Consider the following 26693-nt stretch of genomic DNA (forward strand, 5'->3'; position numbering starts at 1 on the left):
GATAAAAAAAGCAGTCACTTAATGTCCACCAGCATCAGCTAGCTATGCTACCTAGCTAGCGAGATTACAGCTAACTGGCAGTTAGCGTTAGCTGTCGTCAACTTCCTCGGCTAAGTTGTTAAAAACTTCTGGAAACGCGTGGCTAGCTTGTCTTCTGCCCATCAAAATGCATAATTAATGTGGAGAAACAGTAAATGGGTGGGTTTTTAACTGTGTCCTTGTTGGATATGAGTTGATTTAATAGTGAGCGACTCATTACTGGGTGATTTCGGATGTCAGTTGGACTCGTTTTATTGTAAGCGTTAGCTAGCGTTAAACAATAGTTTCAAGCTTGGCTCCTTGATGTAAATATAGCAGCGGTTGAATCTTTTCACATTGAATTTCTGTTGGTACTCCAGTTTTTTTTAATTGTTAACCTCCTTCCTCGTAGTATTCCACGAATGACTGATAAAGAAGAGACCATGGACTCCTCTGATGGCCATGTCAGTGCGCCGTCAGTGAAGAAGAGTGGACGGACGTCGTTGCTGGACAGCGGAGAGGACTTTGAGGTTTTAGATGAAGAAGACATTGACGACGACCCTCCTCCTCTGGAAGATGCCGGGGGTGGGAAAGGGAGAACCACCGATGAGTCTGAAAATAAAAATGAAGACTCGGATTCAAACCCTCCAGGGCCGGTGGAGGAATGGCTGGATGTATTAGGTATGTCACACACAAAAGCTCCACGGTCAGATTGTAGCAGAATATATATCTCCGTAGAAGGTGTATTAGTACGTCATGAGCTCATATTGATGGCCGGAGCCCAAGGTGTTGTGGTTTCCCTCTGACCTGCGGTTGCGCCACAGTGACAGTGATCAATACTGTAGCTGACCGGATCTGACGTGACTGTTTGTCTCCAGGTAATGACCAGCTGAAGAAAAAAGTCCTGGAGGCCGGGGAAGGGAGGGACAGTCGGCCACAGAAAGGACAGAATGTACAGATTAATCTTAAAACATACCTGAAGGACGGGACACTTGTGGAGGAGCAGTCTGACCTCTCTTTCACTCTCGGAGACGGAGATGTCATCCAGGTAATGATTGACAATTTGACATACTTTTCGGAAGGAAAAATAGAGTGATTTTGTATTATCGCAACAGGTTACGTATAATTTGCTTCATCCTGTTGACGGCAGTTAGTGTTGGCTTGTATATATCATATCTGACTGCATGAGATTTTGTTTTTCCTTTCAGGCTCTGGATCTAACAGTGCAACTCATGGATATGGGAGAGAAGGCCCTGGTCCAGGCCGATGCAAAATATTCATATGGTGTCCGGGGGAGGTAGAGACGCGCTTGAATCTACCTGCGAAATGCTTTATAAACTGCAGTTTTTATGTCAACAAAAATACAATCATACTAAAGCTGAAGTAAATTCCTTTTTTGTTTAATTTGAACGAAACGGCATAACCTTACTTGTTCTACAAGCTCTGTTCTTAGATGTTCTGAACCCTTCTGTGACTCACTCTTTCTTTGGGACTTGTGCACTCTAGTGATTCATCTCTTATTTCCTTCCTGAACTTGACTGTTTCTTCATAATTCCAGTCTTGAGCCAGAGGTTCCCCCCAACTCTGAGCTATCTCTAGAAGTGGAACTGCTGAAAGCTACTGACGCTCCAGACCTGGAGCTGCTGCCCCCTCCAGAAAAGATCTGCTTAGCCAGCCATAAGAGAGAGAGAGGCAATGTTCATTATCAGCGTGCGGACTACGCTTTTGCAGTGAATTCGTACAGCATTGCTCTGCAAATAACGGAGTCTAGTTCTAAAGGTGAGGTGCAGAAGCCTGTGAGTCGGGGGAGGTTCTGTCCCTCAGCTTTGTGCTTAGAGGGTAAAGGGAAATTAAGAAGGCACTAACGATGGTACAAACTGCCTTTCAGGAATCTTGCAGCCTTGGGAGTCTTTAGATTATCCCGAAAGTAAGATGGGGCTTTTCCTCAACATGTGTAAAAAAAGAATGCGGAAATAATTAGAGGATAATTGGCAGGGAATGCATTCGGATAATGTTCAGTCATTTTAATGATTCACTGATGGACATGATACTCTTCACTATGTTTTAAGTCTTTGTTTATGTTCTGGTTTCTTTTTTTTGCAGTTGACATTAGTACTGAGGAGGAAAAAGATCTGATGGATGTCAGAGTGAAGTGCTTAAACAACATGGCTGCTTCTCAGCTGAAACTGGACCACTATGACGCCGCACTCAAATCTTGTGTCTCAGCACTGGAACACCAGCCAGACAACATAAAAGCACTTTTCCGCATGGGCAAGGTACACACTCTTTTTCTTGATTTTCTCTGTTTGTCTGTGGTGGATTGTTTTCTTAAACATATATGTGTTTTCACTCAAGGTACTAGCCTTGCAAGGTGAATATACAGACGCCATTCAAACTTTGAGGAAAGCGCTGAAGTTGGAACCAAGCAACAAGGTACTTTTTGGTTTCTTCACATCATTTTTTTTTTTAAGAATAAATTGCAGTTTGTTCTTATGACCAGTAGATGGCATCATTGTGTAATTTATAAAATCACTTAATTTGTAGTGCAAGGTCAGGTGGACTGCTGATTCATCATTTCAGAGGATCTGTTTTCATGTTGATGCTGTAAATAGGATTGCCCTGCACCCAAGCCATATCTAATACCTAGCCACTGTTCTTCTACTTGTACAGTCGGGTATATGTGGTTCCTTGGCTACACAAGGCCATTTTTAGATTTCATTTAGCTGACACTTTTATCCAAAGCGATTTACATGTTTGCTCTTTACACCGTAGACACAACAACGGGGAGCAATTAGGGGTTAAGTGTCTTGCTCGAGGACAGAAGGACATGGACTAGCGGAGCCGGGGCTCGAACCACCGATCCTCTGATTGAAAGACGGGCATGCTAACCACTGAGCCACAGTCGCCCCCATTTGACAGAACTCTGCTCAGTGCGTGGGCTTCTTGGATTCGCTGTGAGTTGCAGCAGCATGATAGTTGTGCCCAGAATCCCCCACTTGAGTCCTACACCAATCTGTCAAACAGCACATGGCCTGGCCCCCGCTTGAGCTTTTCCTCCGGCACGTTTAAATATAATGTACTATAGCGTTTTGCTATAGTACATACATATAGTATGAATCACTGTTTTAATGGTCGTCCTTTGTGCAGAAAGGAATCTTTTTATATCTGAAATAAATACCATGCATGCTGTAAATTGTATGCACTTTCAGGCCTTGCTGCCTATGTGTCAATACATACTGTAGCTGTTAACTTAGGGTATGTTTGCAATGATGTCTCTGTCAATGCACAATTTTACACTGGAGAGAGATTAGCTGTTTAAATGTTAACGTTGACTTCCCTCTTAGTGCTTTAATAATGAAAAGACTCCCTAAATAACCTCATGTCCTCATGTTCTAAAAGCAAGAACAGTGGGTGTGCTTCAGTGACAATACCAGAACGCTCCCATTATAATCAATGAGGCGGTCTTAAACAGAAGCAGGCCTCATAGAGTGAGAGGATGACGCTCTTTCTCTCTCTCTTCTTCAAGCTTTGACCGGCATGTTGGCTGCATTTTTTTACACTGCTTTCTGCTGTTCACGCCCTCAGTCAAATTGATGTGAAGAGATTTATTTGTCAGCGGTTTATTTACTTTTTGACACGACAAACAGGCTTGGCAGTTCCAGTTTAGACGGCCTCGGATGCTGTTGGGACAGGATGTTACATGTTTGTTTAGCCTGTTTAATCCTTGCCCTGGGGACAAGTCGGTGTCATTTTAGTAATTTTAGTGGGTAGATGCTTGCACAATAGTGGTGCCAACTGCTCAAACAATGTGCTGTAAATGTATCTGCTTACTCTTCTATAGGAACAAACATTGTCAGGACAGATTGTCATTAATATCCTCTGATCCGGTTTTTTAAACAGGCCAGGTAGTGAAAGACAAGCCTAGGGCTGACGAACACATTGGTGACGCTGGTTTTCCATGAAGTTTGCTTCAAGTGATGTTATGCAGCCCTGCTGCGTTTTAATTTGGAGTGAGCACTGAGGCAGACACCTCCAGAAAGTAATACAGTTAAATAAGATACAACAAACTGCAGCTTTACAAAGTACCATATCATTGAATCAATGCCTAACACAATAATGGGGGGGGGGGGGGGGGGGGGCATTTGTGAATGCATGCATTAAAGCAGCAGCTAAAGTAGATGTACTTTCTTTACCAACATTTGTTGAATTTCAACCTTTTTAAAACAAGGACAGACATATCGAAATATAGTTTAAAGCAGGCTATGAATAATGCTGAGAGTTCATTGTATGATTCGGTCAATGATACCATACTTCTTGATCATTAAGACCAAATGTTGAAGGATGGCACTTGAAGTACAATGTTGGGTGTGTATGTGTTTAATGTTTTTTGCTCTCATTGTTCTCTGTGAAGTGGAGTTGCTACACACGATGCAATGTAGCTCTTTCTGTGAGCCCTGCACCGGACTCCCTTTTTTAAATTAGCCTTTTAAAAGCTACTGTGGGAAGACTTTCCTCAAATATTCCTTTTAAGTGAACTTTGCTATAAACTGTAATTGTGTTCCATCAGTTTCTCTGAAACGCATTTACAAAACATAAACATTTTAGTTGTTTCTGATTGCATTGATTTTCTGAGTCACTCACCAGCAGTGAAGTGACTCAGTTCTGAAACAATGTTGGAACAATAATTAAACCCATATCCTGGAATTGTGTGTACACGTGGAATAAACGACAGGCCATGTCTGTGTGTGTGTGTGTGTGTGTGTTTGTGTGTGTGTGTGTGTAGGGGGGGGGGTGTTTTTAAACTGGAGCCTTCAACACCAATTTGCCTTATCTCTTCTGTATAGACTATCCATGCAGAACTCTCCAAGCTGGTGAAGAAGAACTCGGAGCAGAGAGGAGCCGAGCAGGCCATGTACAAGAAGATGCTGGGTAACCCCGGCAGTAGTAGTGGCGGCGGTGGTTCTCAGAAGCAGCCCCGGGCCAAGTCGACATGGGTGAGAGTCACTCCCTGAGAAAACCGTTTTGGGTTTGAATATTTCTGTTTATCATCACATGATGCTCATGCACTTACATTAGTTTTTTTATTTTAAGTGATATATATATATATATATGTATGTATATATGTATGTATTCATCAAGGGAGCCTTTGTGTGATAATGAACAAGGAGTATCAGGTATAAATCAATATTTTAAGATGTGCGTCGTGATATTTTGCAACCTACCTAACACTTCTTCTCTACGCCTCCTTTTTTCTTTTATTTCCCTAGGCCCTCAGCTGGAAATGGCTGTTCGGTGCCACTGCGGTAGCCATTGGAGGTGTAGCATTATCCGTTGTCATAGCTGCTAGAAATTGAACCACGCCTGTGATGAGCTTGACCAAACCCCTGTAATGTGAGCCTCAACACAGAAGCACATCTGACAATGCCTTCTGACTTTTGGTGAAGGGGGGGGGAGGGGGATTGGTCGGTCTGTTGCCTCGTCACTGTCACTCACCTTTCTCTGCTATGTTTGAGAACTATATTTGACAAATATTTTAACATAAATATTTCCATATGGGCACTGTATCTCCAACATTATAAATAGGTTGGTTGTAGGTTTATGCATATCCGTCATGTTGCCAGACACTGTTTTCCTTTTTGCTGCCATTGTATACGTCTCTGGGAGTTAAAGCTGAAATTTAGTTGAGCATCGAAATGTAAAATAATTTACAATAGATTCAGATAAGAGCTATTTACGTATATTTTCCTATTAAGAAAAGCTTTTGTGATATGGTCCTTTTTGTTATGCGATAGTTTTAAAGCGTCAGATTGGGCAGCTTAATTAATCATTCATATCTAAGAGAATGTGATTTCACTTTGTTATAATTACGATACGATGTTTCATATATGTTGACTGGTGTAATGCAGATGCTCTATTATTTGAGGTCCACAGGTTGGCAAAGTATCTGGCTTGTGTGCTCGCGCTCACACTCTTTCTAAAGACTACTCGTACACTAAAGGAACAGAAGGATACAGACACCTGCACAGTAATGCCAATCTTGTGTTGTGGAAGTCGATTGTGTGCGGAGTCAGTTCAATGGTGCGTAGTGAGGCTGGAGTTTGTTGTGATATTTTATTCTGAAAGGTTTTCCTAAAATTGTAACCACCTAATTGTTGTATATGTTTGTAGAGGAGCAAACGTATAATGAACACCTCACAAAATAATGCAGTTAACTAAAATACAACAAACTGTTGCCTTGCCCCCATCTGACACTGTCAACAGCAACAAGCAGAAATAATAACATGAATCAACATCAATGCTGGGGGTTTATATATTCTTGGTCACTATGTATACATATATTTAAGCAGCAGCTGAAGTGGCTGTTCTTTCATTTCAACATGTGTTAAATTAAAAATTGTTAAAAGAGGTGCACTTATTACATTTGAAACGAGAACAGAGAATGGTACGTAGTTTCTCAGATATTGTGGCGATGGAGGAGAGTTTATATTTATTATTCAATTCCAGTCAATTATACCTCAATTTTTGATGATTAAGACCAAATGTTGAAGGCTGACACTTCAAGTACAATGTGTGTGTGTGTGTGTGTGTGTGTGTGTGTGTGTATATGGGTTAGATTTTTTTTTTTTTGTTGGTCCCCTACATGTTTCGCCTGTGAAGTATTTCCAGAAATGACGTTGCTTTCTTTGTGTTTATTCCACTGTTCTGTCATTGTTGTCTTACCTACTTAATGAATATGTGGCCTCTTCAGAGTAGATCGTCCTACAGAGCCAAAAATTGCAAGAAGTTGGTGGCAAATTAAGTGGTCGAGAAGGTTCCCGGCATTCCCTGTATTTGTTAATTTTATATTTATCATAATAAAATGTGTCTGTCATCAAGCCACAGTTTCTGTTGATCCTTTTTGTTTTTTAGGGTGAGTAGTATTAGTGACAAGGTATCCAGTGATTTTTAAAGAAAGGGAAAAAAAAGATGGAGATTTCCAGTTCTGGGTTCCAGTGTGATCTGTGGCATGTATGCCTTTGGAGGATTGAGAACTATAATTGCAGATATATATGTAATGGCTGTACCAGACAGATACAGCTTCCAGTAAAAATGAACACAGTCCTATTTGTACAGAAATTAAACAATCCTTTTGACAATATAGCAAATATTCAGTCTTTGCATTTCAACCTATTATATGTGTTTACAGCTGGACATTCCTAAATAATCTGGATATTCCCAAAGCTGTTGTTTTTTTTTTAAGACACTGACGTTTCTCTGACGCAATCGGATGACCTATCGTTTCCCACTTCCTACGCGTAACTGATGCCAATGCCCAATCTTAAATGCTATGAAAAGTTGCATCTTTTTGTCACCCACTAATAACTACAACATATAATTACAAAATACAATAGCACAATGAACACATGTTTTTATTATATCCGATTTAGAAGTAAAAGTCGACGATTATTAGTAGAATAATACACAACAGTAGTTGTCTATAATATTGCATTATAATATCTATGTAGATAAATGTAGTTTAGTTATATTACACATGTGACTATATAGGGCCTCGTTACTGCTCAGTGACTTCATCATCTGTGACCGGTCATTGAATATTCATTGAAAAGCAACGGGAGTTCTCGGTTTACGACAGAGTGCGTCCGTGCGCGTGGTGGGAACGGTAGCAAGATGGCGGCGCTGAAGGAGGAGCAGTGCTACGGACTGTCCTGTGGAAGAGTGAGCAACGGCAGCAATGTCTCCGTCTTTCACGTCAAACTCACTGACAGCGCACTGCGAGCGTTTGAGGGCTACCAAAGCGGCAAGGTAAACGGCCGTTTTCGATACCGTGACATTTGGGTTTACGTTTGAAGTCTGTCCGGGCGGCTGTGTGACAGACCGAGTGAGGTCAGTCCTCCTCACTCTGTCTGCTGCTGCTGCTGTCTTCATGCTGCGATACACAGCCTCGGCAGGCTGGTCGTGGCTGGCTAGTTTGCCTCTTTAAGTGTCTGGTTAGCTCTTAAAATCCCCCGGACTGGTGCTGGATGTTAAAGTAGCCGAACAGTTAACACCCGAGAACCGACTGTTGAACACCGAAACGTTTCTCGGTCATTTCTGAAGCTCGCTGCTCGGTACAACCCTGAGCCTCAGCCCCCAGTTTGTTGTTTCATTGTATTGTTGTAATTGTGACATTTTTTTTTTTTTCTGTATTTTTTTTTAATTTTCTTTAACTGGGTGTCGTTGTAAAACTTGCCTCACCGGAATGTCAACAAGAAATTCGACTGGAAACACCGAGCACTTCTGCGGCGTGAACAGATGTTTCCAGAAAGTTTGTTAAGCTGTCAAAAAAAAAATCTGGCAAAGCTTGCTAGCTAAACTAACCTAGCAGCTGGCCACACATACTGTTAACAGCTAACGTTACCGCTGGATATATATTATATGTATTTAAATACATGCCGTGTGTTTTTCAATGAGTTTCTTTTTATCCGGTTGTTAACTCAAAGTTAGCGTTGCCTCGGTTGAGTATCTAATGACAAAATGGTGAGTAATTTGGAAAAGTACCCAGTATTCACGCGAAAAATGGCCATCTCCTTCCCCCGGCCCCCTCACTGCCATTAAAGGCTCACGTTCACTTGACAGCTTTTAGAAGTGCGTCAAAGTTACTGAACGGTGGATTCGACACATTTTCTTGACAATAGTAGTTTGAGAAACTAAATAAAAATGAGTGGTTGACTTCAAGGTTTGGTGATATTTAAATGGCTATGCTGCTGCCTGCTTGCTTGGCTTCTTGAGTAGAGAGGTATACGTCTGATGTTGGCCATCTAACGTTTCAGCTTCTATAAATATTTGACAGGGAAAACCTAGCAGGCCAAGAGGATAGGGCCCTTATCTCCAGCCTCAGGGGCTGTACTCAGCAGGACTGCAGCTGAATCCTTTTTTTTTTAAGTCTGAACAATACACTTGTGACAGGTAATCGAGGGACTACTAGTTGTTGATTAATGTGTGACACACAGAAGATATTCAGGTGATCCCCCAACTCCTTAAGATATTGTAGATGTAGCTACAGTAGGCAAAATACTTTAAATCTGTAACATTTTAAGGTGCTTTTGTTCTTTTTGGGATGTAGTCCGTTCTCACATTTGGGTGATTGCATGTTATTGTAGATTTGTTTGTTTTTTGGCAGTAAAACCATTTGTTTTGTGCTTTTGAAATATCAGCTAAAATACTGTGTTTGTTTTTGTCTGACACCTGAAGCATCCTACTAGGGATATTTGTGCTGCTGCATCCAACTTGGGTTGCCGATTATTCAGGATGGCCTCTTCACTGATTTAAAGTATCTTTGCACAAACTGGATATTTCTTATGCAAAGCAGTTAAACTATCTATCCGCTTTAAGGTCTGTCAGGTGAATGTGTACCACCCGCCTCTCATTCGTAGTGCTTGTGATTCAGAATAAGTTGCTATTTTCCATGAGGAGCCATGACGCTACATGTGTGATTGTCTCAAGCATCGTGGGCTCTATGGAGTTGATATTGGCAGGGCATTCCTTGAGAAGTAGAATGCTGCCCTGATTTGTAGCACTATTGTTCCACATCCACAAAGGCATGTTAAATGAACATTCTCTTGCAATTATCTATTCAAAATATGTTAGTAATGCAAGTTATGAGAATTTAATTCTGTCTGCCAGGTTTTTATTTTTTTATTGGTGCAGTTGGTTTAATACATGGACGATGAAAGAGGCAAGTTGGAATCATGTTTCACAGTTTAGATGCACCTTTATTGACGATTGCCTCTTGTATGGACTTGCAGACTTGCAACTCACTATTTCTCACTGTATTAATCACCAGCTAAAACCCTTACTCGCAGTTTGTCCAAACCTAGGCCATTGAGTAATTCAATGTTTGTGTTTTGCTGTGGACTCTTAGTTTGTGGCGAAGGTTCAAAGCAGTATTCTTGGGAGATGGGATCTCAAATCTGGCGCTTTGGACAGGTTCTATTTTAGGTCGCTGTATGCTTTGGAACGGACAGTTATATAGGAAAAAAAACTTTCTTTTTTATCAGACACAGAGGACCACACAGGCACATAAGTGCTGTTGGTGTGACTGTTGACAGCTTTTGTTGCAGCCCAGTCACAGTATCTTCACAAGATCGCAGATGACGCGCATAAATCAAACCATCCATCTGACGCATGGCATTCATGCGCAGGTGTGCCGCATGTGTGTTACATCTTGTTACAATACAAACAAGAGTCTCCTCAGTCCGCCACACTGACTGTTCAGAGCGCCGCATATTTAAAAGTAGCGTTTTGACATTCAAAGATAACAATTAATAACATTACGATGCAAATATATTGAGCCGCTCAGCTAACGCAGACCACATGTGCACAAACTCAGATTGTGAAAAGATATCGTCTTGCATTTGCACAGAAAAAATGTGGCTAGATGTCTATTAGGTTTGTGACGTGACAGATTAACATCAATACAAGCTCTGGGCCTCTTATTTGCTTGTGTTAATGTGTCTCGCAGCCAAATAAAAAGAAACAAATAGACTATGGGAGAAATTCAAGCTTTATGCAATGTTCTGTTACCTTCTGAGTTCAGACCAACTTAGATGAGTAACTCCTGTGCTTTGGAGAGTTTAGTTAGCTTGTTGCTCTTATATTAACCACTCCAAACTTGAGCTTATATTGCGCTCTGTGTGTCCGGGGCATGTTTTAGAGGAGCTGAGAGCCTCCGGCTTCTGGCACCCAACAGCGGTGCGCTAGGAACTCTATAAAGGAAGAGGAAGAGAGCGATATAATGGCACACCTTTCAATGTAAAAGTTGTGATGTAGTCAATGATGTAATTGGACAAAGCTGGTCATGTTTATGACCCCAATTTTGTTGCCGTTTTACTGGAAAATGTGTCAACTCTGCTTTACAAGAGAGCTCAAATCCAGGCCTGTATACGTCAAAATCACTTTGATAAATCGTAAACCCTAGCTAGCAACAAGTGCATATACAGCTGGAACAGTTAGACTCTTAACAGTGTCATTGTAAAGTCACTAAATTCTTCTACATAGTAGAACATAATGCTAAGCTTAGCAAATACTAAATGCTGGCTCAGCTAATTCAGTTAAACTGACCAGTAGTCAATGTTATGCCACTAAGAATCTTACAAAATTCTGTGAGTATTTCTTATTGTATTTCTGTTGGTAGGTTGTGCAACAGCAGTCACGAAGAAGCAATAGTTCAGTGTATTGACGGCTTCCTGCATGAAACGTGACAGTCAGCTGGTTCCTCTGTTGGTTTGTCTGAGGACGGAGTGAACTGGAGCTCCCGCTGTGGGACTGGCAGCCCTGAGACTCATTTTTTTACTGGCTGTGACGTCAGCAAGGAAATGAGTAAAGCTACTTGAACGTCATCAAGCTGAATGTTGGAGATAAACATTTATAATTATGGCTCTGTGTGACTGCTGTTACAGAGAACTCTCTTATTGGAGGACTGTGTTTAAACGGTTTGATTAAGTAGTACTCCGAATTTTATTTATATTTATAACCTTTTATTGTGTATTTATAAATTCTCTGACTAGAATCCCACAGAATTAAAAGTCCTCAGCATTGAACTAAAATATTCATATCTAAAATGAACATTCATGGGCAGTCCAAGAAAGTGGCAATAAATCTTGTTTGTTGCCACTGCAGTATTACACTAATGAGAGATGAGTAGTCTCGTGTGAATGGTTAAAGATGTGACTTTGGCAAACAACATGTTAAGTGTTGTGGTGTTGGATCAGCGACCATAAACTTTACATTCTTCAGGACATGCATCACAATTGTGCCACCCATCTTGTGGTTGGCAATTGCTAATGTAATTGTTGTTGGATTTTTATTTTAAGAACTGCAATTAAAATAATGACGATCTTTTTTTTTTTTTTTTTAAATACAACCTGATGGCCTGGTGACAGACAATAGATACCTGTTGTAGAACAGGTAACAATTAACATTCCATGCAATGGACAATTTATCTCTGGAATCTAATTTGTTTTCATGTCTATGTGATGTGAAACATGTCGTTTGAGTCTTTACATGGAGGACATCCTCAGTATTGTGAAAGTTTGTTGTGTTTTTGTTTTTTTAAGTCAGATGCAAGACTTTTAATGTTCAGAGGAAAATCAATTCTCAGTGAAGTACTTGTGTTGACAGGCTATATGCTTCACTATGGAGGTCCGTTTACACCAAGTCAGTTTTGTTCTTGCGCTTGGCTGCAATCTGCCTCCTGCCTCGACCCCTATGGGAACGGTATGGGAAGTAATGGAGACTGGGAGGGGATTTTGTTGCCTGACGCTGATCAGCTTGTGCCAGTGCTATGGTTATTTAAGGAATGCTGACTCCCCGGTTTCAGCAAATCACGGGACACTGCAAGAGATGACCATTGCCACGAAGGCCAAATATGACTCTAAATGTCATGGTGTTCGTATGTCCCGTGGCACGGTTGAAACAAGGGACCATGTCAACCTGAGCTCACAACAGACTCCCTGACCTGCTGTGTTTTTTTCCAATAGATCATTCAGTGCTGTGTTTGGTCTTTGGTTCACAAACATGCATCTGTGCCTGTGGTTTTTGAGCAGTGTTGGTGCACTATGAAAACTGGTGTAACATTTTGACTGAAACTAGAATAACAAGTTTATGCAGATAGCCTTCATCCCTATTAAGGAGGTTTTATCACTCGGTAAGGGAGTAACTAAAACATGCAAATGCCCAGACTTAATGTTTGAGTGGTTGCTGCGTCAATTCAGAAAATTTGAATTAGGCCAGACCTTGAAGGAATCTCTGCGAAGTCAATGCAGGCTCTTCTGTATTTGTAAAATTATGTAAGGAGATTCCTCTTTCTCTCCTCAAAATGCAATATCTCTTTGCGTGCCTCTCTCTGAGTACAAGTGTTTATTTTTGCTAGTGTTGTCAGACACTTCCACTAACTAAATGTGTTACGTCAAGACTAGACGAGACATCATAACCTGTGCCTATAAATAACAGATATACAGTATATAACCATCTGGAGTTGCATAATTTAGTAGGAACATTTGATAGAAGCAAGGCAAGCTGCAAAGAAGTCAAAGTCCCGCAGCACTAAAATATTCAGGTAGCAGTACTCGGGTAATGAGCCAGAGATACCATTGACTCACTGGGGGAGCCTAATTGCCCGTCTTCACCTGAAGCCAGTGCTAACATCAGTAATGAAATGGTCCAAATGTGCTTGGCTTTTATGCAGCTCTTTGCCATAACAATCAATGTACTTGAAGCAATTTTTATATAAGCAAGGCATTTTTTTAAATTATGATTTTCATTTTACAACAACAAATGAGACTCCAATTTAATGGACGTGGAGACTTGCGTCCATTAAAATGTGAAGCAGGCCTTTTGATGTAATCATCATTTGTAACGAACAACTTCATTGATTTATGAACATTTATTTCTTGTGGTCACTGGGAGAGGCGCAGAAAACGTAAAATGGTACCTTTTTGTTAACACAACATATTCCATCAAAACTTCAGTCATGTTATTGGCTGCTTTTTGTTATATTTATCTTGGTCCTGTATGTATGTATGTATATATATATATGTATGTGTATGTGTATATATATATATATATATATATTAGTGCTTTAAAAACATCTGATTAAAAATAATACATGATTTATGATTCTCAAATCCAAGTACTTCTACTTGGTCTGCTAAAAGTGGTGCCGGTGCATCCCAGGTCTGTAATTTAAGACGGGGCACTTCCTGAATACCCATTGCATTTAACACTGCATGAATTAGCCCAGTGGCTAGTGGATGTTTTCCTTACTCAGCTCTTCTACTCCAAGTCACTGCATCTCTTGACCAAACAACACCATGGTTGACTTTCAGTCTGCTTGTATGTTTCGTTTTCAGCCCAGCATTGTTGAAACAGAGGAGCATAGCATCAAGTTAACAACAAGCCTGCACCACAATCTATAATCCAGGTTCCAGGTGGTGACAAGAGGCAATTTTTTTGTCTGTCGTTTTTTTTTTTTTTTATCAGAACAGCAACGCTTGCCTTCTCAGTAATTCTGTTAAGTGTCTCTTCACTGGTGTTGGATGCCTATCTATCTTAATGTCGGACACCGTCATCTAGATAGTTGGATATAAATGTATATCAATTTGTATAAACTTGAGCCCCATAAGGTTGCATTGATCGGCTATAATACACTAGTGAGTTTAAGTCATGTGCAAGATTATAATAATTTTAAGATTAGTGAAATTGCTGCCCCCCCCCCACTCCCCTTGCTCTTGGCTTTGTGATTTCTCTCCTTTCAAGTCTGCTTTGAATGTCTGCCAAGTCATCACTTTCACCTAAATTGTGTTAGGCCCCAAATTATTTGAAGAAGTCAGCTTTTCAAAGAATTTCTAGTAAGATCTGAAAGGAGCTTCTTTTTTTGTTTAAGTTCGGGGGAAGTGATGCTCACTTAAGCTTTCTGCTAAATGACGCAGTACCCAACACCCAACTTTTTTCTTTTTTTTTTCCCCCTGGGTTGAAGCGCGTGGTAGAAGAGAAGTTCAGCAGTGATGCATCCAAGTGAAAATATAATGCTATATTCACTCTACGTTGAGCTCTCCGGGGTGGATCAATCTGAAAATAATGGATCTCATGTTGCAGTTTGGACGAAACAATGACGCATGCTGTAAAAGGCATGCTCAGGTGTTGTGTAGCACAAATGTAACCGAACTGTAATGTAAATAAATGTAAATTTAACCGAACTGAATTATTTGCTTATAAAAAATGTAATTTCAAAATGTAAAGTTTAGATAGTTCACTGTATGTGTATAGTGAGTTTGTCAGACTCTACATGTACTGATCATATCCCTGCAACAAAGAAACGGTGCACGCCATAAGAAATCTGCGCTCGTATATCGAGCACCAGATCAAAGGTAGCTCAGCATTGATGAGATGGAGTCTGAACACTAAAAGCTTCAACAGTTGTTGTTGTGTTTTTTTTTTTTGATGGAGTAGACCAGCGGTCCCCAACCTTTTTTGCACCACGGACCGGTTTCATGTAAGACAATATTGTCACAGACCGGCCTTCACGGTGTAGGCGATAAATATGACGTAATAAAATGTCCAGTCTAGTCTATAACTCAAACCTAAACGTCCTGTCTACTCCGTGATTTAAACCTGCTTCACAAAGAGAGGATGTTGGAAATGGAAGCAGGTTTTCAAAGCTTTTTGGCGATCTCAGGATATTCTGACTTGATTTCAATCCAGATCACCGGCAGAGTAGAAACGTATTTTTAAGTTTCATTTTTAGGGTAACTCGGGCTGTGGCTGGGGACCGCTGTAGTAGACTATGAACTTTTGTAACGTTTGTACAAACAGGAAGTTACACACAGGACATAAACACTGCGTATTTAGAGTAGGGACACCTAGTACCATTTCAGCCACACAGGGTGCGTGGCACAAAGTGCTCTTTTCACATCTGAAATCCTAGACAGGTGGAGCGTCTCATCAGTGTGACAGTGTTGCAATTTAACACCTGACAATTTGGGTGCCACAGCCATACCCACAGGGATTTAGACATGGCTATTCCTGTGTGCATCTACTACAAAACAAAGAAATCCTTTGGGAGTGCAACCTGAGAGACAGAGTACACTTTGTGTGTGAGGGAGAGGGATAATATTAGTGTTAGTTTGGTCTATGTAAGTCTCTAATAAGAGGCTGGTCATTTTGCCTGAATTACACCCTGGTTCTTGTAATAAACAAACTCCTAGCTTGTATATTTTGCTTTTTAAGAAGTGAATTCATAACATGCTAGTACAAATACCCTTGTGGCCTTGTAATTTATTGTTAATAGGCCAGTTGAGAGCCTCAGACTTGGTTTCTGTAGGGTTTCAGGGAGATTATAGCATAGCTGGCAAATCTTATACCCCATAAAACTTGATACACTTGCTTAACATAAGCCAGTTTTGATAGTAAAATGCTTGCATCTGTTGGCCAAGGAGGTTGACTAGCTCAATGCAGTCTTTACTTGCTTACTCAACTGTTTTAACAATTTATTTTTAACACTTATGGCAAAATAATCTGAGGAAAGTGCGTGAATTCAATAGATTCAACTTCATCTGATGAAGAAATGTGAGGAAGTTAACAACTCTTGTTTTCAAGGTCAACAGTGAATTTTTCTAAATAAAGAAAATGTCGAGTCTCAGACCTTGACTGCGTTATTGATGTAATGGTAAATATTATTTTTGGTGGCTGATGTTGGGCCATGAAGTGTACAAAGGTGCCTTTCATGTGAAATTGTGACTACGAAGAAGTTGTAGATTACAGCAGCTGAAATGTGAAAGCCAGGCAGACAAAGGTTACGTTGAGGTCCATGTTGCTGTAATTTTCCGTGTTAATACTGCAAGGAAATGGAGTAGGAAACAGACTTGAGCAACATTGTCATCGGTTCTGTTTTATCACAGGCTGCTTAGCTGCAAGTCCACGCCATGTCCAGCTGATCCCCCGTTCTGCTGCTTGGCAGCGTGTGGGAACAACCACAGCCTTGTCATCGATGCATGGTCAGGGCCAGTGCTCCGTCCCTAAGGTTAGCTCTGTGGAACATTCTGGGCTCAGGTCCCAGAGAATAGTGACATGTCAGCAGCCCATTCAAATGAACAGGCTGAGGGTAGCACTACGTTAGCAGTGCTGGGACGGGGGAGGGGGGACGGAGGAGGGCAGCGAGTGGGAGTGCTAAAACTGGTGCCGTGCTAAACATTGCAGGGGTAGAACAGAGAGTGTGGCTCCATGAAAGGTCTGGTGTTCCTGGATAGGCTCAGTGTTCAGCGCTCAGGAAACAGTGAAACTATAGTATAATGTTGGTAAGATAAATAGATGGTGGCTTTATTTTTCTTTTGTCTGGGTCTAATTATATTTGTTTGGACCAAGAACGGTTATGGGAGTTTAATTTGTATTTTAGAGTACACTGTGGTGTCAACCATTATCACGCTAGTCAGTAATGTCTTTGTATAACCAGAGTAACAGGCTATAACCACCCAAGCAGCTTGTAGTGTTTTTAGCTACATGCTGCCATTAGTATGCTAACAAGCTGGTATAAATTGTACCATGTTCACCTTAGTTTGGAGTGTTGGCATGCTAACATTTACCACAGTAATTGGCACTGAACACAAAGCACAGCTGAGGCTGATGGAATGCCGTTAGTCATGAATTGGTACACAAGGTGACGTAAAGGAGCACCAAAGTGATTACACTTCATTCCGAGGGGAACAAGACTCTCCGTACCAAATGTCATGGCAATCCATCCAATAGTTGGTAACCTCGTGGTGGCGCTAGAGAAAAGGCCGGGGATGGGGGGGTCATCCTCAGGGGACCATGAATTTCTGTGTAAAATGCCATAGCAAGGGGCATCTCATAGTTCAATGATTTCTGCCGGAACAGTGTTGTAATAGCCGTAAAATACAAATTGAAACTTTTCATGTGTGTGTCTCTAAAGGTATTAAAAATGATACAACTTTGGATTGGCTTAATCATTACTCAGAATCCAGCATTTCCAGCTAAACTGTAAGGCCATAAATGTTATTAATCTTGCAACAGCCTTAGTGATGGTTTGCATAGCCTCTCCACATCTCTTGACACAAACCGGTTAATTTGCTCAAATGTGGTTGTCGACAAACGGCGATACTGGAAAGAGGTGGCAATACTTCAGGCATTAAAGAGTATACACAGCTCATACTTTAATGTTGACCACATGGGCTTCTGTTAGTTGAGTGTAAATGACACCAAGCACTGATTTTAGAAGTTTCGCTGTAAGTGGAGGAGCACAGAGGACGGAAGCTCGGCATGCGTGATCCATATATCTGGGTCAGGATCATGCGGAAATGCAAAGCACGTTATGTCTTAACAGGCGTGACCTCCCTTGAACTTTTAGCTCTTACTTTTAATTCGCTCACTTGATCACATTTGTTCCGACTAAAGCGGCACCAAGGAAGAAAAGTCAAAGTCACTCCCTTGCTTAACTTAAAAAGCACTTAAAATACCCCTTTTTTTTAAGTTTGTTTTTAATGTCTAACAATTGTATGCGTCTGTCATTACTGCTGAATTGTCTACGTCTATGATGTGTTTTTAAATATTTTTCTATGATGTGTTATAAAATATTTTTTCTCTATTTTATCCCCTTTTGTAAAATGTCAGTCTTTTTTAAATGCGCTTATTTGATAGAATGTATTAAAGTAACGTCCTCTTTTTGATCATGATTACTTTCCACAGTCCTCTCATACTTAACAAGTTATCTCTTTTGTTGTAGCATTTCATGAACTGTTTCTGAAAATGAATGATATTTACTTTGACATCCCTAAAAATAGCTTTTGACATCACAAACACTTGAATATACAGGTTAGGTTGACTTTGCAAAGAGAGAGTGTGTGTGTGTGCGTGTGCGTGTGTACGCTTGGCACTCGGCACTCACTGTCGCTGCTTTGTCTCGGTAGCATCAGCACATTAGTGTGGCAACAATTTTCATTTCAGGTTTTGAAAAATAAAAAGTATTCTGCTGTATTTCTCGTCTATCTGTAGGATCTATCTTAGAGGAATGAAGGAGATTCTGTCTTTGATTTACTTAGAAACTTAAAATGTGGAGTTAAAAGAAATCAAATGATAAACCGGCAGCAGAGGGAACCCCCCTAGGGACAGTGGATCTGATACTGAAACCGCTGAATACAACTGAAAGCAGTGTCTGGAAACCCTGCTCAGGCCTTCCTCTTTCCCTGCATCTGGCATAACTTGCAGGAGGTCATTAATCTGCCAATTGTAATTTATTATATTGAGCATGCTGTCTTATCGTGCAAAGTCCCTATCCAGATTATAAAAAGGAGTTCATGTTTTCTTTGTTTTACAGCTTTCAGTCAAACTCAAAGCCTTTTTTTTTTTTTTTTTCTACATTGAAATGGTCTATTTAGTGGGTAGAGCTGTCGTCATATTCAAAATGTACTGTAGTAACCTTACTTATTTGGTAAGGTAAACCTTACCAAATACTCGCAGTAATAATGTGTATCTGTTATAAGTAACATAGCTTTGGATAGATGGTAAGTACTGGACCAGAGCGTGCCTTTTTTGATTTGATAAATATTAGCATTGTTCTTGGTGGTACACGCGTACTACATGATGTGAATTGAACTCGTATAAACTTGCGATTTGTAATATCAAAGCTTTGAATAGAGAACGCTATTCAAATTAAGGTTTCTTTGTGGCTAACATCTCTTTTCCAGTCAACTCGTGTTAAAACTGGTTTTATGTCGCATATCGTTAGTTCATAACCTATTATGGATTGACGTTGCAGCATTTGGTGCATGCTTATTGTAATGCTTCCAGCAATTATTTATAGTTCTGTTTTTTTATGTCTTATTGCATTTTCATACTGAAACGCATTTTGTTAGCAGTTAATTATGGGAACCTCAAATGTTTTTCTGGAATTTGCTTCATTTAAATGACGATTTCTTTTCTGTGACATTTATTTAACAATGCTGTTATTTGTCTTTTATAGGTCCTGTCATCGCGACCATTGATCAGATTTAATGGAAACCAAGGGGTAAGAACATTTATCTCCCTGTCTATTTCAATACAATTCATACAATTTAATTTGTTAATAAAGATAATACAAAGTTATATTTTTCTTAGGGTTTTATTACAGTTGGACAGATGAATCAACAGAGTGGGTTTCTAACAAATATTTCAAAATCCAGGTGTCCAGAGCCAGACATGAATTTACAATCATCATGACCTAACAGAAATTCAACAGAGCATTTTGTGGCTCAAACACCAACTGACACACGCTTTCCAAAAACAAGTCATGTGATAGAACCAACACTGTCAGCTGCAAGTCCACCCCCCAAAACATGACACTTCCGTGCTATGTATTGTTGTGTCGGCCTTGGAGACTAGCAAGAAAGATGCTGGCAAAGCTGTGCTGAAATTTAATGATGTACTTTTTGGCATGTGCAACATGGCTTGGCCTTAATACACTGAGACCTGATCAGGCAAATGCTCCCCAGCCTCCTTGTGACTGAGCACAAGATTTGGTTTATTTTACTTTGGCTCCTAAGTGCCACTTGCCAACTGGGCCCCTTAACATCTCTTGCATGGCAGGAAAAGTACTCCTAAACCTCTTAAAATGTCACGTTCACTGCCTTGTTCTTCATGACTTCTCACTTGTTCTGTCAGTATTTCTTCATATGTGGTGTTGGCCTCAGATGTAGTATTGAAAGAGGAAGGAAGGATCATGTTTGTTTGTGTCCTTTGTAGAATCCTTTTGTTGTCAGTAGACTCACATTTCTGTCCGTAGTAGGGTCTTTGACAGACTATGAAACTTGACCTTCAGTTGTTAGTTTCTCTGAAACCTCTGTAGAGTAGAGTTGCAGAATTCTGGGGAAAATTCAAGGTGGACTCTTCCCATAGGAATTAACGGGGCATAATGGAAATGCAGCGGTTGTTTGATCAGACTGTATTTGCAAAGCAATTTGCAGATAGAAACAAACTTTTAACCATATCAGACTAAAAACACAGCAGAAGACTCCTGCTGATGCTTTTCAAATCATCTCTTGATTATTTGTTGTGATCAAAGGCTGCCGTCTGTTGCTTATACGTTGTTGTTGCTGGTGTACCGCAAAGCTAAAGTTGTCGCTCCCTGCCTTGCCTCTTTGCTGCTATAGGGGCAAATCAGTAAGCCCATAAAGTAGGCTAAGTGAGGGAACAGAACAAGTAGCAATGAAACATTGTTTTTATGTCCTAGAATGCAAGGAACTGTGCCTCCTTACTGCAACTGGTACCTGGATGTTTATGATGATGACAAAGCTCACATTGAGGTGCCAGTACCTCTCTATATGCGCAAATAACCCTCCACATGAAGACAATCAACAACCTCACGCTCGTGAGCATTCTCAGCACAAGTGATTGCTTCCTGCATGAGCTAAAGGCAGCGTTTGCATGTGTGAGCCTGCCTTATCCGACATGCAGAGACAGTCTGTGAGCAGTTCTGTGCTGAAAAGTTCAGTTCAGTTTGACATCTAAAGGGGAGGTTCATTTGGCTTAGTGACTTGCTGTGTGTCCAAAGACTTAATCGGCTATCCAGATGTGTCCAAAACATCCTAATGGGCCTGCTTTGGATATAACTGTCAACATGCTCACAATGCCTCTAATAGGATGTCTGGCATCTCTGTCTTTATTAAATGTCTCAATATCTCTCTCAATCCTCCCTTCCTACGGGTTCACTTTCATCCCCACTGCCTACTCTGCGCTTTGCGTAGGTCATCAGATGTGATATGAAATGGTTGGCACCATATTGACAAAAGCAGGTTGAATGTGTGTCCTTGTGGTAGACGTGTGATTAATTATTAACCAGCCGCTGCCTTCTACGGCAGTCAGCATCTAAACTTCTGCAAATTTATCCATTTGCTGAGGCGGATCAGTGTGTTGTTTACCCCCAAAGTGCTTCCGTGTGAAGCTAGAGTTGCCACATCCTCCATATCTCAGTGACATTGGGAAAATGTTATCACTCAAAAAAAAACATGATGGCCAAAACTGTGAAAAGAAAAAAGTTGTACAAAAACAAGTCTTCTTGTAAGACTGGCTGAACATTAATGAAATATCGTTGTTTTTTTTAAATAATGATGCAGCAAGAACATGGAGCAGGGCCCATAATATTGGCTCTCCCTTATTCAACATTGAATACAGTTGGAAATGCAGGAGACGCTAACTAGAACAGTGGCTTGTTTGCATTGTGACCTACAGGTACATCAGCAATTTACTCTCAAAGTTGACACTCATGTCAAAAGCCCAACCAAGCAAAAACTGCTCAGACAGCTGCAGTCACATTATAGCACAACATCTGCCAACACCTCATTCTGTTAATGCTGCAGTGCCACACACACACGCTTGTTGTTAACATTGATTTTTAAAGCTGGTTGTGTTACTTTGGGGGAATCCACTAATGCTTTCCAAACTCTCATAGATGGACCTCAGGCAACAGCAAATGTGTTCAACTTTCATTGTTTTGTTTGCATATTGTTTTCTTGAATAATCTCTGTCCGCTATTATATCGTTGTTGTAGCTGCGTTATACATTTACAATAGAAAGTCAATATTTAAGCATCCTTTAGGAGTCGTGATACAGTTGGTCCTGCCGTCAATATTTTGTGTAAAATTGGGAACGATCAGTGCAGAACACTGCAATCCTGCACAGAGACAGACTCTTTCCATTATATTTATTATAATTTTTTCCAAGCATCAAATTTTCAGTCTCCGTCTCTTGTAGCAGGCATTGAAATGTGTAAACATGCAATACAGGCAGCATATGCGTCGTGTGAAGTAATGTTTGTTAATTGCAAGAATCAGATGCTAGACTCAATGTGTGTTATCTGAGGCTTTTAGGCTGAAGAAGTAAAGTAAGGCGCATATTTTACCAATGCAGCAGGTTCACTGTGGAGGAGAATCTGTTACTGTTGAGATCAGAATACAGTCAGAAGTGTGAAAATGGCTAAATTACAGAGCAGATGGCCTGGCTGTCACGATGCACTCCTATATTCATTCACTCATATTCATTCATCTGGTGCAGCTCTCTCTGAGCTTTGACAACGTGTCCTCACACATAACAAGTTTCTTTCATCCTTGAGAGAAAGAAAAAGAGAGAATGAATTTAAAGACTAAAAACAGACGCAAGGTGTTTGACAGAGGACGGGCTTGGGTTCAGATTTTAAGTGGCCAAAGAAACGTATACGTGCGCTGCATAAAACAGGTGTGGCGATACAGAAAAGCCTCAACATGGTCGGTGAAGCCTTGATTCGCTTTGTTGGTGTTTTCTCCTGAACGTTAGAAAAGCACAAACCGCACGTAACCACAACAAGAATCAGAGTGCCTGCCATTGTTGAATAAATGTGGCTAAAATATGCATCATAGGCTGCGACGTATTCGGCACCGTTAACTCTCGTCGACCCTTATCCACCACCGTTTGACTATTTAGCATGTTTAATTGTCCGTCGGAGGGAGAGGGAGCTCTCTGAACGGCTTTTCACTCCAGCAGTTTAGTGTTGCCCATTTAGTTTGGTTTTCATCTCACTTTTCTTCATCTTTTCGCCTTCACAAGCCAAAGACCACAGACTAATTACTTAATTAGTTAATATTCTTGGCTCAGCCTGAAGGGACTGAGTATTGAGTAAAATGAGTATTGAGTAAAATGAGTATTGAGTAAAATGAGTATTGAGCTAAATGAGTATTGAGCAAAGTCCATTTATATCATTATCATGATGTGCACTAACTGGGTTTCATTTGTGCACTAATATTATTGTATGCAATTTAAGCAATTAATGTGGGGATTTTTCTGGGGTGGGGGGGGACAAGCAGTTAGTATTTCAATCAATCTTGTTTTCTCTTTTGTACGTTTTACTTTTGCTCCTTAAAGAATCACAAGTACTTTGCTATTATTCCAATAGTTGATTCGTTGAGTAATCAGATATTAAGATTACTCAATGAATCAACTATTGGACTAATTGTTAAAATACTCACTTACTAAAATGATTGTGAGCTGCAGCCCTCTTCTGAACATACGATGATATTGTGTAAACAGCTTTCCAGTGGTGTAAAAATAGAAGGCTCGTTAGGTTTTCTCTCCAACTGACCAACTGTTTGGCCCTTCAGACGCAGATCACACATGCGTGTCAAGAGTCAGCTGGCCGTTGCAGTCCTTACAGTGTGTTCTGCTTTTAACAGAAGGGAGAGAGAAAAAATGGGCGACGTGAGGTGACGCCAAGTGCAAAGCACTCGAACAGTCAGCCTTTGTCATCATCTTTGACGTCGTCTTTGTGTGTCAGGCCTCTATCTCTGTCTGATTAGTTTTTTCCCCCCCCCGTCTCTTTGCTCCTTCTCTCTCTTCTCTGCTCTTGGATGAGGCGAAGTGCGTGGGGGGGGTCAGCCCTCTCATCTACCCCCCCACAACCGTAAAAGAGGCTTTGTTTGCTAGATGCCATACAGAAAGAGAAAATGAGGCTAGCTGCAGGCTGAACAAGGAGGGGGTGGTTGGAACACCTGTTTAAAACCCACTTCCACCATTTAGAAAAGCTACATAAAGGGGATTATTACTTGTAGAGATGGCGTGTTTGGGTGTCAGTCCCTGCCGTTCATCCACTGTTGGAAATAATCTCTCTGTGCTCTTTAAAGTGTGCTCTGCTGCTTTGTTTACCGTTGCTCTGTTTTGTCTAGGTCTTGTGGCAACAGCAGGCTAAAGCTTTTGAGGCTCTTTTTAATTTAGTTAAACCGATTCTAATGTAGGTTTTTGTTTTTTTTTAGGAGAAAGTAGCTAGGTTCATGAAAGCATGTTAGTAGGGTTTGTATGCGTGCATGACATAAGAACATACCTTTTTTTTTTATATATATATAGACACACATGGCTTGCATTTAAATCGCTTGGTCTCAAAGTGCACGGCGAGGCCGTTGTGTAGTATAGATGCACAATAAAGACGCACGAGAGAAAAGCGCCTCACTTAATATAAACCAGGGAGTGTCAGCTTTCCCCTGATGACCTGTTTTCCTTAGAAGCTGTACTTTGTCACGTATGCACGTCGTGGTTTTAACACTCAACCGTTTGTTGAATCGGAACCTGAGCCATTTGGTGTGGAGGATCCTATTCTCACTCTTTCATCCTCTACAATATGAGTCAGCTGAGTCACTCCTCTGTACTTTGCCTTCCTGTCAGTTCCTCTCCCTCTTAATCATCTCTGGATTCACACACTCAACCCATCTCCTCTGTGTTTCTAGAAGAACACGAGTGTCCGCTGTGAATGTAGGTGTTTTTCAACACGACGGCATATTACAATATATGTATGCCGCATCATGATTTCCTGCAACGTGTTTTTTTCACGATTTAAAACCGTGCATACAGTAGCTGCTCACACCCCCATACAACAGGCACTGTAGCGCACACTTTTTGAACAGATAATTTTTTCCATTCACTCCATTGAAATATTAGAAAGTCCTTTTTTAGATAAAAGGTTTTTAGCATACAACCAAGCCAATCGCCTACGAGATGTGTCGGAGAAAAATACAAATGGGGAAAAATGGAGAAAAAGACTTTAAATAGACTATTGTGAATGGTGACTATTTTAAGCTAACCGTTGTCAATATATACAATTAATCTAAATCGATTCACCAAATGAGTTTGTTTCGTTTTTGCCTCAAATGTTTTTAAAAACAAATTTGGATAACCTGTTCTTGTAATATAATCGGAAGTTCCTCACTAGCTGTCGGCATGTGTGACCATCCTTTGCGAAGGGATTTAATTTTTTCTTTTTCGTTCTTGTTTTTTTTTTTTTTACCCCTCTGCTCTGATAACGGCCATGACTGGAGGCACAATGTTTTCAGGTTTGTGTGATATCTGAGGAATGCCCTGAGGGACTTCTTCAAATTTGGCCCAAACATCCACTTCAGGGTGAACTGATTCAATTTTGGTGGTCAAAGGTCACTGGGACTTCAATGTCACACAAATATCTAATAGGACAAAATGAAGAAGTGGTGACATTTTGGACAGACGACTGCAATGTGAATAGTTGCCAGAAGCAGACACCCAAGGCCGTTATTCTACTTCTGCCAAAATAGTTCATCCATCTTCTGCCGTGGACAATGTGTACTGACCAGCATTCTGTAGCATCCAGTCAACAACCTTATGGTGAAGTGTCGTCTCTATCCTGTGTTTATTGTCATAATGAGAATGAAAAGTCAAACTAATACTATAACGGTTGTATTTTCAAATTTGATCTCTTATGAATTCATCTGCATGAGGTAAACTGCAGCAGAGGCTCTTATGTGTCATGTTATACTGGAGTGAAGCATTATGGACAACTGAGAGCACAGGTTTTCCAGCAGGGCAAATAAAGGACATTGTATGTATTTATAGTAGGTCACCTGCAGCCTTACACGTGTTGGGACCTATGGTAAACAGAGCTGTGCTGCCTGCAGTCTGAGCGCATGTCAGTCCCAGCTGCACGGAAGAAGAAGCCAGTGAGTCACCGGCCGAGTCTGTGATCTAGGTTAGGTCAGTGGCTATGAGTTGCTTCAGAGGACCAGTACCGGGGATCTAAAACCGTCTAATTTGGCTGTCTTTTGGTACCGTGGCTCAGTGTGATGCGCCGTCCTCGGCTGTGACACCCGCTTTAATTCATCCTCCTGAAAACGGAGCTGAGCAGGGATTCAACCTGCGAGCCCTCTTTTAGAAAATCAACCCTCTGCTGGCCGTGCTGTTGGTCTTAAACTACCTTTTTAACCGGCGTGCTTCTCTTCAGGACTTGTCAAATTAATCCTCTTGTGAATACAAATGCTAATGATCGGTGTTCAAACTATTTTGAGGTTTAAATCGCGTAGACTCGCCCGCTGTTCTCTCTTCTACATTACTCTCTCAGAGGATTGCTGACATGCCTCTGTTCACTGCATTACACTGTTAACCGTATTCAGCGTCCAAGATGCCTCATGGCAAAAAGCCAGCATCCGCATCCCAGCAGCTGTCTGATTAGAGGTTTATGGAGGTTACTTGGTTGTGGCTAACTCCACTTCTTCTGTAGTCTGCTAAATGCAACACCTGTAGTGTGGGAGGAACTAGGGGTAGAATAAGGTGTGCATAACTGTAGTGAAGGCCAGAGGCTACAGGAAAAAGCTATCGCAGTTCCTCTG

General features: G+C 40.8%; 2 protein-coding genes across 2 annotated transcripts in view; both read left to right on the forward strand.

Moving 5' to 3' along the window:
* Positions 1 to 440: 440 nt before the first annotated feature.
* Positions 441 to 6881, forward strand: fkbp8 (FKBP prolyl isomerase 8; the record flags this gene model as incomplete). The annotated part of the gene is made up of 8 exons (XM_079220721.1): positions 441 to 699; positions 897 to 1066; positions 1227 to 1315; positions 1577 to 1797; positions 2122 to 2294; positions 2374 to 2451; positions 4863 to 5012; positions 5286 to 6881. The coding sequence occupies 8 exons, from the start codon at positions 441 to 443 to the stop codon at positions 5370 to 5372; spliced, it is 1227 nt and encodes a 408-aa protein (XP_079076847.1). The 3' UTR covers positions 5373 to 6881.
* A 796-nt stretch (positions 6882 to 7677) lies between these two features.
* The window catches only part of ell (elongation factor RNA polymerase II), a 31487-nt gene continuing 12471 nt past the window's right edge, over positions 7678 to 26693 (forward strand). Inside the window, exons 1-2 of the mRNA XM_079220708.1 lie at positions 7678 to 7821; positions 19529 to 19573. Coding sequence (XP_079076834.1) covers positions 7687 to 7821; positions 19529 to 19573 — 180 coding nt within the window. The 5' untranslated portion in view covers positions 7678 to 7686. The remainder of the gene's footprint in view (positions 7822 to 19528; positions 19574 to 26693) is intronic.

This window comes from Taurulus bubalis (assembly GCF_910589615.1).
Source record: "Taurulus bubalis genome assembly, chromosome: 7".
NCBI lineage: Eukaryota > Metazoa > Chordata > Actinopteri > Perciformes > Cottidae > Taurulus > Taurulus bubalis.